The sequence below is a fragment of the Microcaecilia unicolor genome, chromosome 4 (genome assembly GCF_901765095.1).
Source record: "Microcaecilia unicolor chromosome 4, aMicUni1.1, whole genome shotgun sequence".
Lineage (NCBI taxonomy): Eukaryota > Metazoa > Chordata > Amphibia > Gymnophiona > Siphonopidae > Microcaecilia > Microcaecilia unicolor.
Genome location: NC_044034.1, coordinates 58,799,122 through 58,812,443, shown reverse-complemented (window position 1 = coordinate 58,812,443; position 13,322 = coordinate 58,799,122). Strand labels below are relative to the sequence as shown.

General features: G+C 40.9%; 1 protein-coding gene across 6 annotated transcripts in view; it reads left to right on the top strand.

Annotated features, from left to right (window-relative positions):
• LOC115468503 (protein NPAT) overlaps positions 1 to 13,322 on the top strand; it is a 111,229-nt gene that overhangs the window by 82,198 nt on the left and 15,709 nt on the right. For 5 of the 6 annotated variants that reach the window (XM_030200266.1, XM_030200265.1, XM_030200264.1 and 2 more), the window contains 4 exons: positions 1,071 to 1,199; positions 2,806 to 4,461; positions 9,268 to 9,374; positions 9,468 to 9,561. In XM_030200266.1, the coding sequence (XP_030056126.1) occupies positions 1,071 to 1,199; positions 2,806 to 4,461; positions 9,268 to 9,374; positions 9,468 to 9,561 (1,986 nt within the window). The remainder of the gene's footprint in view (positions 1 to 1,070; positions 1,200 to 2,805; positions 4,462 to 9,267; positions 9,375 to 9,467; positions 9,562 to 13,322) is intronic. The other variant, XM_030200267.1, reaches the window with a different exon arrangement.

The window sequence follows — 13,322 nt, the reverse complement described above, 5'->3', positions numbered from 1 at the left end:
GGGATAGACGCAACTGGGCGGTAATTGGTGATATCACCGGCCATGTGTACAATCCGCACAACCATTTGCTTCTTTCTACAGAATTGTTTACTACCAAAATGTTTCTAGTCATACCCTCTTTCAGGGCTGCTTTGCTATATCCCATTTGTTCTGGACTGGTCTGGTATGTTTTTTTATACTCTATTGCAGTGGTTCCCAAACCTGGTCCTGAAGGTATCCCAGCCAGTCAGGTTTTCAGGATATCCACAATGAATATTCATGGAGAGATTTGCATGTATTGCCTCCACTGCATGCAGATCTATCTCATGAATATTTATTGTGGAAATCCTAAACCCCTGACTGACTGGGGTACCTCCAGGACCAGGTTTGGGAACCACTGCTGTATTGTAATTTCACTCTTCATTTCTTGCTTAATTATTCTAGTTTGAATTTTCCCCTCAGGCTTACCTGTGTATCTTCAGATATCTGTCTGCAAAGTACCTAGCTGGTACACATGTGCTTCCTGACTATTTTGACCAGAAATCAGTCTTTGGCACACCTCTTGTCATAATGCTACAGCCACATCACAGTTCAATACAAAATTTGTTTTGGTGAATGTAAAAATATACCCAAATTTGCCATTCAGTGTAAATATGAGCACCATTGCTTGGCTTTTCAAACTACTGAACGATCTATGCATGCATGATGCCTTTCTAGGGCAAATCACATAGAACTACTTTTTCTCTTATTCTATCTGCTGGTGGTTGGACATAACCCACTTGGAGGCATATTTTCAAAGCACTTAGCCTCCCAAAGTTCCATAGAAACCTATGGAACTTAGCCTCCCAAAGTGCTTTGAAAATAAGTCTGTTGTTCTACACTGGTAGGACTAAAGGCAAAAAAAACAAACAAACAATTTTTCCTTCATGTTTAACATCTTTTGCTATATAGCTTACAGGTTTCCTGAAGAGCAAAGGATAACTTCAATGCTAATTTATTTTTTAATTAAAGTTTGTTTGAAAAGTAGGTAATTGAAAATACTGTTTTAATAAGGAACTTAGTGAGTCTGTTTCTGTCTCAATTTTCCTTAGGTAAAACTAAGAGTAGTAAATGTGTAACTCAGGATTACCCTAGTCAGAGTGAAACAGATGTTTTAAGTACCATAGCCTCCCAGGATACCAGCACCAACACGCTCCAACCTTCTACTCAGAATCACAATGGTATGCTACTTTTCTACTGTGCCTTTAAAAAGGGGCTAAAACTGTTGAGGGATTTTGTTTTCTTGCATTGACCTACGAGTGGCCTAGTGGTTAGGGTGGTGGACTTTGGTCCTGAGGAACTGAGTTCAAATCCCACTTCAGGCACAGGCAGCCTTGTGACTCTGGGCAAGTCACTTAACCCTCCATTGCCCCATGTAAGCCGCATTGAGCCTGCCATGAGTGGGAAAGCGCGGGGTACAAATGTAAAAAAAAAAGTTACCGCATTGGTAAATAGGTGTTTGGCAAATGAAAAATGTTTTTTTAATTAACAAACTTAAGGGTCCTTTTACTAAGGTGCTCCAATGATTAGCATGTGCTAAATGATAAGATGCCCATTATATTCCTATGGCTGCCTTATCATTTGGCACACACTAAGGGTCCTGTTTACTAAGGTGCGTTAGTGTTTTTAGTGTGCCTACACTTAGCGTGCACGCTGACTATGTAGGCACCTATAAGGATATTGTAGGCATGTACATAGTTAACGTGTTTTAGAAATGTTAATGTGCCTATAACACTGCTTAGTAAGGGCCCTAAATCTGTTAGCACACCTTAGTAAAAGAACCTCCTTAGTTCTTGAACAGACTACATCAATTAAATCAGGTATTCATGAGCAGGAAATTTTAATACATTTGGGTTGACGTTCCCACATTTTCAGAAATACTTCTAAACATATAATTCATGCAGCCATTCTTTTATTTAATTTTATTTTGGAGGTTGCTTTTCTTGCAATGGGTCATTTCTTGATTATAAAAAAAAGTCTCTTGTTGAGTGGAAGCACTTGCAGTATGGTGGAAACTGTCTACATTTCTTGAGGAAAAGGAACTTTAGTCAATTCTGAAATTTCCTCATTTTTATTGTCCAGGAAGTGTCCTTTCACTGTAGTCCATCTTTTTCCTATGATGAAATATTCCTTTCATGGTATTAAAATTGTTTTCTTTAAGAAAACCTTTATAAACCATACTCACTCTGGTCTCTGAGAATTTAAGAGTCAGCTTTGAGTTTAAGATGAAAAGATCCTAAATGTCAACTTGATTGTATGAGTTAAAATAATTCTTCAGACTCTTTATTCTTTCTAGAAGTTGCAAGAAATTCCCACTATGCAAAAAAATATTTTTTAAATAAGTGGTGGAAGCTGAAACTTGCAGTTTCTTTACCCAGTTCCTAGACTTTAAGTACTTCTCATGCAAAAGTCCCACAAAGCATTATTTAAAAGGAAGTGCTGCTTGAAATATTTTGCTTTGGGGTCTTTGCTGCTTTGGGAATAAAAATCTACTGTTTCAAAATTATATCCACAAATTTGGTTTGCAGGCATTTTGAACCCTGATTTGCATTATTGCCTGAAACTTAAGTCTGGCCTAAGAGATAAATGAGGGTCAGATCAAAGGTCATATAGCCCAGTGCCCTGTTTTCCAGCAGTGGTTAATCTGGGTCCAGGTACCCAGCAGGATCCTAGAATGTTTTAATATTGGGCTTATCTATGACTTTGATTGTAGCTTATTGCACATAACAGTTTAGTTGTAAAAGTTTCTTTGACATGTTCTCTAATGATGTTCATTCTTACTCACAGTTGAGGTTCCTGCAGAATCTGTATCACCTGCTTACAGTGACTCGAAAACCTTGAAGAATGACAGCCAAATGGATAATAGTCTTCAGAAAATTAAAGCCCACAACCGCTGCCCATCTCGTTTTAAGCTGTGGAAAAGTACAGAGAAACGCCACTTAGTACTACATTCCCCAATAAACAGTGAGCAGGAGAAAGGTGCTTCCTCTGTATCCCAACCTACTTTGGATGACCCTAACACAAGGCAAAGTGCAGGCAATGATCTGACTGTTTTGTCAGAGGCAGGGAGTGAAACAGTGGACACTAATGATGGTGAGTTTACTGCCATTTCAGATGTGCCAGGAGAATCTAGACTTGGACCCTGTCCTTCAGCTATTTTACCACATTCCCAGGATTCATCCAGCATTCAAATGGAAATTATATCAAACTCTGGAAGTAATGAACAGCACATACCACAGGACAGCTCTTTAGCCAAGAAGTGCATTTCTGCTATTCATGAGCTTGCTAAAGAGCCTTCTGAACGTGAGAGGATGCAGGTCTCTGGTGGTGGTTGTACAGATCCCTCTGCAGACTCCAATGAGAAGGAAGAGAACAGAGTTGAATATGTGACTGCTGTTAGGTCAGTACAAATCTCTGCTGATGAGGCAGAACATGAAGGCTCTGGTTTCTTCTCGGTACCTGTTTTTGCAAGTCCTATACCAGTATTGTCAGATGGCTCCACAACCTTGGATAAGCAGCATGAGGTTGCAGATCTGTCATCTGGAAATCAATCAGAATGTGGTTCACTTGTTCTGAGTGAGCCTCTTCAAAACACTTTAAGTGTGAATTTGGTTTCATCAGATTCTGACAAGGCAACAGAAACAGATGCAGGTGTCAAAAAGCCTTTGCTTTCACTAAATCATGACAATCTTGTACATCCAACACTGAAAAATGCAGAAGTGTCTGTACAGAATTATGAATCCTTGTCCATAACCCCAAATAACATTGTTCCTTGCTCAGAATCTGCTGATAGTATACAGAGTTCTAGCTCACTTCCTGAAGATATGGTCTTATCCTCTAGTAATAGCCAAACAGTTGAAATGGATTCTTCTGGTATTGTATCCTTGAAGATAATCATCAGTGATGAACCATCACTATTGTCGGATACAGAGCTTAATAATGCCATTTCTAGCATTACAGGTGATGGTCTACCTACCATCATAATGTCTTCACCAGCAAAGCAATCCCTGAAAAATGCAGCTTTGTCGCCATGCCTCTTTTCAAAGGAAGCCACAAACCTGACAAGCCCTTTAGAGAGGGCTGCAGATTCAAGTACATTAGAGCAAGGCATGCTGGTGCTCAGACCTAAAGATTCTACTGCTGCTAATTCTATCAACTTGCAAACTGAAGATGGCACTATGCTCTCAGTTGTTAGCTCACCTCATTTTTCCAAAGACAGTGGTTTCCTACAGTTAATGCCAGCTACAAGCACAAGTTTTGGACAGTCAAATAGTGTTTTCATAGCTACTTGTGTACCTGAGCCTCCAGCTTTGGATAATACTGTGACACAGTCTAGCATAATTATGGTACCCAGCAAATCTACCCAGCCACAACTGTTACAGACTCCACAAAAATCAAGCAGCATGTTGGCAGCTAGCCAAACTTCTCCAGGCTTTACTCAAGGTAATTGGATTCAGTTGTAAGTTAAAGTATTATAAAACATGCAGCATGTCAATTTTTTTTCTAGGACTCCAGTTTAACAGCTTTAAGAACTGTCCCAGATTTTGTAGCATTTAGAGTGATATTTCCTAACCCTGTCTCAGTAGCATACATAACAAGTCTGCTTTTCAGAATATCTATAATGAATATTAATCCTAAGGGAATTCTGTGCAACTACACAATGCAGAATTAGCACAGAATTACCCTGCTGTGAAGAATTTTCCACAGGAACCTGGAGTCAATGGCAGCAGTGATTTGCACTGAAATTGTCTTCTTCCTCTTCTCCTCTTGCCGCCCCCCCCCCCCCCAAATCGGGGCACTGATTGGCACAAGAGGAGGAGAGTAGCTCCTTGTAGGGCCATATTCTCTGCTTGCCCAAGTCCGATTACTGAATATGAACCAGAGGGTGGTACTGTCCCACACAGTTAAAATTTAGCAATTAAATCTAGGGCAACAGATGAGGACACAGCCTTATGTGCAGCTGCTCTCCTCTTATGCAGCAGATCAGCACTGGGGGAGGGCAGAGCAGAGCAAGAGGGCACACTTAGGATGTGTGCCATAGTAGGAGGAAACCTGTGAAGGGGAGAGAGCTGGGGTTTCAAAAAGAGAACTATGGGAGTATGAACTGGGGAGGGGAATTGAGAGAAGTATGGAGGGAGAGGGGAAGAAATCTAGGAGATGTGCACCCTGGAGAAGAGGCAGAGATGTGAGCAGGGGCATAGCTATGGGTGGACCTAGGCCTACTCAGTTTAAGCACCGAAAGTGCAGAGCAGCTACAGCCTTTCTGCCATTGGGTCGCAGCCTACTCAGTCACCTCCCATCTGCTTCTTGACAGTCGGTACTGCACCTGTTTCATTCCTCGCCACATCCTTAACAAAGCTTGCCCGCTTGTAGCAGTTCACAGTGGTTGCCTGTGTAACATGATTCTAGGCTTCTTTCTGCATATGTAAGGAATCCAACAGGGATAGATTACGAGCCAGTTCAACAGCACATTTATCCTTGCCAGTCTGGTCATCCATAACGCTCATCAGATGACATAGCACAAGAGCCCGATAATGTTGTTTGAAATTGGCTATTATGCCCTGATCCGGAGGTTGGATCAGAGAGGTAGTATTTGGTGGCAGGAAGACCACCTTGACATTAGACAGCCTGACATCATCCTTGTGTGCAGCACAGTTATCACAAAGCAGCAAAATCTGATGCTTTTGTGCCAGCATTCTAGTGTCGAACTTCTTTAGCCACTGCTTCCAAATGTCCCCAGTCATCCATGAATTTGCGTTAGCCTCGTATGACACAGGAAGTCACTTAACTTTCTTGAAGCAACGGGGGGTGTTTGCTCTTTCCAATGACGAGGGGTTCCAACTTCTCACTCCCATCTATATTGCAGCAAAGGAGGATTGTCAGTCGGTCCTTCAATGTTTTACCTCCAGTAGTTTCGGCATGTTTGAATGCAAGTGTTCCATCAGGAATCGCTCACCAGTAGAGATCATTTTTATCAGCATTGAAAATGTCATGAGGTGCAAACTCATTCAAGATGGTAGGAAGAACTGAAACAACCCAATTTTCAGCACCAAAGTCATCAGCGTCTTGTTTCTTACCATGCTGTTTCTTGAATTTTATGCTGTTCCTCTCCTTCCATCTTTCCAACCATCCAACATTGGCTTTGAATTCAGTCAGTGCAAGACTTTCTGCTACCTGATTAGCTTTCTCCATAAGCAGTGGACCACTGACAGGAAACTGTCTGCTTCTGACTCGAGAAAACCACCGAAGAAGAGCATCTTCTACCTCCTCAGCTTTTCCCGCCTGTTTTCGTTTCCGTTGTGGATTTGTATTGTTTTGCCAGTCTTCCAGAAGCTGGTCTTTCTGCTTCAAGACATGTGACATTTGACTGGGATTGACTCCATATTCTTTAGCAATAGATGCTTGACTGTTTTTCTAATTTTTTAAGAACATCTATTCATTCAGCCAGTGTTAGTCTTACAGTTCCGCTGCGACGACGACCCCGGTGTATGCCCTAACAACATTCTTTCGCTCATTCTGCCTGTGGCAGTTAGAGGCAGTAAATTCGAAATCTTATTGGTTGTCACGTGCCAATCGGCTTCAATATTACATGCGCACGCTTATGCTGAGTCTTTCCTTCAGAGGAGCGGTCTTGAACCATGCATATAAGCGAATCTTGCACTTATCAGTGGTGCGCTAAAACGAAGTTTGTCCCCATAGAAATTGATGGTGCCAAAAATGGGACCGAAGTACGGCATGCAGGTAAACAGAGCATGCTCTTATCTGACGTGCACTATATATATATATATATATATATATATATATGTATATATATATATATATATAAACGTAATATATAATTATTTTTTCCAATTCTTGCCAGGCCAGTCCAGTATCCTTCCCCAGTAAGGTATGGGGTTAGAGATCTGTGCTGCACTTTGCCTGCAGCAGATCTAAACAAAATTTCACCTAATCTTCAAAAACTCTTTGATTATTGTCAGCTCTACATATAGATAAAAATATGTATGGATTTTCTATACACTTTTATCCACATACTGCAGAAGGGAACTACACATTTGTATGCTGAAAAATGTGCACAATGAGAAAAGGAGCAATATTTTTCTAATAATTCCTAGGGCAATAATCTTATTGATTATTGGTACAAGCACACCCACTTTTGATTATTTCAGTATATATTAAACTTAAAATTTAAAAACCAAATTGAATATACGTTATACATCAAATCAAATAGGACATTTCTAAATATAAAATATAGAACATATCAAAAGAAGCCCAATCTTACTGAATAAGAACTCGGCTTCCTCTTCTCTTACCATCCAGAATGAAGGCGTCCTTTATCAAAATGTGTTTGATCAAGCTTCCTAGATACTGTCATACTACCATTATTTTGTTTGTGTGATCAGCATTAGGGTTCATTGAAGTTAGGAAGATCCATTTGCGTTTTCTAGCTTACTGATTTCTTAGGTTATTTTGAATAGAGTTCAAATGTTTTAAAGGTCTCTGGACATGTAATGCGCAAGGAATTTCTTGCTGTGTGGATGTCATTTTCAAGATCAGTGCCACCATTATACATTTTTCTATATTGAGTTTTCTATTAATGTGTAATTAAAGCTACAGGAATTCAGGCCCCGATGCAGAAAGGTAGCCGTAAAATACGTCTACCTCGATAAAATTTAGCAACTCACAAACGGTGAGCGATGCACAAAGAGGATCTCCTGCAAATGAGCTGCAAGGATCCCCCTTTGTGCGTCATTCGCTATTTGCTAGTCCAAGCTGCATGCAGCCGACCCCAACACCCCTGTGCATTCTGACAGCTTCCTTGCTGGGGACCCCTCCCCCCCCCCTCCCCCCAGACACACCTGCTTCTTGACCGCCCACAACCCTCCCCGATCCTTTTCCTCCATCCCCAGTGGTCCAGTGAACCAGACCCCTTCCCTGCACACACACCCCTCCATAATGAACTCATTGTAATACATTTGCATGGGGTTCTCAGCATCTGCAAACAGCACGTATTAGAACCATGGATAACCCCTTTGTGCATTACTGCTAAATAAACATTTGCTTTAGACTGACTAGAACCAGTCTAAAGCAAACGTTAACTTTGTGCATCTGGCCCTCAGTCCTTGACCACTGGCTCTAAAACTGCAAAATCTGGTCATTCCTGTGGAATTTGCTGGTCTCCCACAGAATTGCCTTGGGAGACCAAGGGTTGTCACAAGCTCCCCTGTCATTCCCCATTGCCCACGCTGAAGACTGACTGCAGGAAGAGAACAATGGAGCAGACTGAGTTGAAATGCACAGTACACTACAGCTACATGCTTCAAAGCATGAAAGCTTTGGGCGACAGAGGAGGAGGATGCAGCTCAATGTGCTGTTGCTGCTGGTCCTCTTTCCCTAACAAAACCTTTAGCATGGGGAGGAGTGGGGATTGTGACTCCTGTCCATCTGTAAAATCGTCAGGGCAGTTTTGTGTTATATTGATGGGGGTTTTGTAATGAGAGGGTGAATTGGAAGAGGTAGGCTTACTTATTTGAAGGAGGGAGTGGGGGGTGTAAATAGAAGGAGTGGGATGTATAAAAATAGGAATTGGGGTTGGGGATTTGTGAGAAGAGTTACAGGCAGCTAGGTGTGTGTGTGTATGTATATATGTATATATATATATATATATATATATATTTGGTCACTTGAAACAGAGTTAATGAAAACTAGGAGTGAAGAAAGGGGGAGGAGAGTGGGGGTTAGAACTAGAGGTAGGGGGAGGTCTGAAGGGGAGTAGGGCTGGAACTAGGGAAGGATATACTTCTTTTTTTTTTTCTCTGTTGATCCTGCTGCACAAGATCCCAGAATTTCTTCATCCTCCATAACAATAATCTTTCTTTATCACACCATCCCTGATCTTCCCTTTCTACTTCTTTCCACATCCCTGAAATATCTTTCTCTCTTCTATGTTGATACCTGAAATTTCCCACCCATTAAACTTTAACAATCTCTTTTTGTCTATAGTTATTTTTTGCTCTTTTAAAAATGATTAATTTTTTTCTGCATAATCAAAATAAAGTAGTATTTAATTTATAAAGTAATTCAAATGTTCAGAAGAATTGCTGCAGATTTTAAGAAATATTAACACAGAATCTTGAAAAATCTGCCACAATAAATTGGTGGCTTTGGTTGATGCGTTTTAATTGTCACATATTAACACTTCCAGTGGAACTAACTATTTTTTTCTTAATAAATTTATTGCCTTTGTAGGGTCAACCATTATAATGGCATCGCCAGTCCAGCCTTTGGTGCAAGGAATGATGGGGATGATCCCTATATCAATAGTAGGACAGAATGGGACTATGTTGTCTCCTCAGGTAACCAGCATTACATCATTCTAGGTTACAGCCTTTGCATACAGGGAGTTTTATTAAAGTTGTCCTCTGCTGTCATATATCTTGCTCCTGCAGGTTCTTCATATGCCGATAGCAGCTCCTGTAGGCAATCAGCTTCCTCTCCCACCAAAATCTCAAAAGTTAGTCGGAGCAAGGAACACAGTTTCGGGTAATTGTTACCTTTTGAAAAGTAAATGAACCTTTCTTGTTGTGTAAACACAGAATGAACAGTTTTCAATTTAATGTACCAGATCAACCTGTTTCTTAACTACAGAACATTTGAATAAACATAGAAATTACCATAAAATGAATTGGAATTAAGAAGCTGTACTCTGGATGATACAACAGTTATGAGTCTCTCATAGAGGGTATCGGTGGAATGTAGTGTGAAAAGACCACCTTTGGAAGCTCAGAAGCCATAGTTGTAAACTCAGGAGCCCTTTTTTCTTTCGAACTCAACCAGTGTTGGAAAGAAATATACATAAGAGAATTTTATCAAGAAAGTTTTTTTTTTTTTTTTTTTACACGTAGATGCTAGTATATGCATGGAAGACCTCTTATAAAATCGCCTCACATGTAAAAGTAGGGTTGGTGTAATTACACACATTCTTGTACCTGAATTTAGAGTAAATGTTTTTAGGGGAGCAATTTGAGCAGTCATTTACACACACATTTTTACACACTTTTATATCTGCTCAATTCTCAACCTAGCATACATCAAGCCAGTCTTATGTGATTATATTGTTGTAATTCCTAGGATTATGACCTACTTCTTTTCTTGAATGTGAGCTACGTTGATCTATGAATGGTGTAGGCAGCATACAAGCATTAAATGTAATGTAATATGTATGAAATAAATTTGCATGTGCTGCTTCCATTCTATGCAGATCTCTCATGCATATAGTGAAGACCTTACTGACTGGATGGTCTAGATGACTAGGTTGAGAATCCCTAGTCTTCAGGATTTGTGCTAATGTTTATAAAGACACATAAGCACCTATATACCATTCATAAAATAGGCTATAAATAGGAAAATGTATGGCCTTCATACATAGGTAACATGTTATTTAAGAAAAGAACAATTCAAGGAATCAAAAAGATGTATTGGGGGACAAAACAAAATTTCACCTTATCTTCAAAAATATGCTGTTTGATTTAGTACACTCATATGCTAACAAGACAGTATTCCCCACAGTTGAGCCCAAGAAATCACCCAAGGCGCCAGACAGAGACAATGCTCCATAGCATGGAAGGATGATTCATAACAGCCAAGAACTCCACTGTGGAGAAGGCAATGACACTGCTATGATACAAAACACTGATGGCCCTCGGCAGCAACATAATAGGTTGCCAAGCTGCATACCAACCAGATGCCAGTACTCTGCTGCCTCTGCTCTTCAGTGAAAGCATCTGGATATGATGCAGACACCCCTAAACGCTCCATAAGGGCTTAACTACTGAGGTAAGCTGACACTCTATAGTATACAAGACAACTACCATACCGTAGTTGCAAGGATGAAATGATGATGCTATACAGCACACAAGAATACAGGCCCTGTACCACCAAGAACGACATTGCCACCCTGTAGATATCAGTGGTGGCCCCACACTGCAAATTACAAGGGCAGTGCCACTACAATGGCAGAAGAATGTTGGCACATGCATCACAGCAGGAAGCTGTCACTCTGTAGTAAACCAGTATGGAACTACACATCACCAAGCAAGGATAGTATGAGCCCTCAGTCACAGTGACACTGGCACCATGAAATCTACTGAAGACAAGAATACTCTGGCCCTCTGCAGCATACAAGGATACTGGCCCTTACAATAAATGAGCAGCCGGTTATTCTGCAGTAACAACAAAGACCGTAGCCCTCAACGCAGAGAAAAGGAGACACCAAAAGGAAGTAGCCACCATGAAGGCTGAGAGACTGCCGAATCATCACAGTCTAGAGTGCACGGACACTGCACTAACTGAGATGTTGGTGATATTGAGCCGATCAAGAGACTGCAGCCATAGTGCAACCTGAGAGACTATTGTCCTAACTGAGTGCACTACACAGCCATCACCATGCCAACCAAAAGATCATCGCCAAGCCCGAGATGCTGCTGCCATAGTAGAGATAGATATAGCGGTGAGGTCCCATAGTCTGAGAGACCTCAGCAGAAGTGCATGAAGGGGTGTCCTAAAGGTAGAAGTCACCTTACACCATCCGCCAATTCCACATCCTCTGTGTAAAGGCTGTAGCCTATGCATAAGGCTGGAACATCCTGTTGCACCAGAGGAGGCTATCCCAGTGCCAATGACATGACTTTTCTCCCTGGAGGGACTCGGGGGGGGGGGGGGGGGGGGTGCTGCACCAAAGGGAGCCCAAGAGGGTGCTGCTTTCTCAAAGCCAAAAGGACCAGGGCTCCAGCAATGGTGGGCATGCGACATCTTGAAGGCTGCTGTTTCGGGAGCACAGTAGAAAAATAAAAATCCAGCCAGATGCATGCAATAGGTTTCATTCCACAGAAGAGAAGATGTAAGCCCTTGATGATGGCTCTAAGAACGCAGCTAAAATGGTGGCACTAGCTATGCACAGTGCCTCCCTAAAATAATCTTTAAGGAGAAAACGGACAGAAGCAGAGGGTTGCCCAAAACACCCCACAGCACAGGCCCATGAAAGGAATGAGAGTCCTCCTTCCCATGACAGCTTCATCCTGAGAATACCTGCAGTAATTACACTGTAACAGACAGCGTCAGCTGTGCGGAGGTGGTTAATGCTGAATCACTCGATCGAGAAACCAGGGTTGCTGTCATTCAGGTACTATGAGCAAGAAAAGCAGCCAGAAGAAAAAACGAACAAGAGACTGAATTAAGAACTTTTTTTTTAAAGTATAGTTTATCATATTGCTCACTAGATAGTTCTCATGTAATTAGGGAGGCCCCTCAATCTTTTGTATTGTTGAAGCAATGGTTGGATAATCAACTTAAAGGTGGTAATTTTCCACTCGGTGGTGGAAACATTGTTTTTACTCCTATAATTAAGAACTCCACATTAGGAGCACATGAGGTTTATAATTACAGACCCATTGCTTCTGTACCATTATTCACTAAAATAATGGAGGGGTGACCTCCCAATTAATATCACATCTGGGCGGATTTAATATTTTGCACTTCTCACAATTTGATTTTGAAAATATCATAGTAATTGGGGCTATTTTGGCAGAGGGAAGATCTTTATTAGGGAAAGGTCAGAAAACCGTATTAGTTTGATTTATCATGTGCCTTCGATCTAGTGGACCATAGCCTCATGCTGTCAATATTAAGTTCTATCAGGGTAGAGGGTAATGTTTTGAGATGGTTTGAGGGTTTCTTACATCAAATATATATAGTAAGATTTAAGAAGGCTTTTTTCATCTTCTTAGAAGCCATCTTATGGAGTCCCACAGGGGATCTCCTTTGTCTCCCACTATGTTTAATGTGCTAATTAGTTCAATGCGGCTTACATGGGGCAATGGAGGGTTAAGTGACTATTTGGAACAGCGCAGGCTTTTGATCATCTGCCCATAATGCCTTTATCATCTGGTTACAAGGTTTTTACTTATGCAGATGACATAACTATATTGCTACCTGTGGGTAACATGTCTACCGATTATCTTGTGTATTATTGCGAACTGTATATGACAGCTTGAGAGAGAGACAGCAGATTATTTCTTAAAATTAAACAAAGATAAGACCAAATTTTTATTGAATGGACAAGTTGATCAAATTTGGAATGATACTCTTCAAGTAGATGGCTTAATTTAAATTTGAATCGCAACTAAGATGATACCTTTTTTATTGGACATAATACATTTCTTGATTAGCTTTCGAAGGTTGCCCTTCTTCGTCAGATCGCAAATAAGCAAATGTGTTAGTTGATAGTATATATAAGTGAAGCATCA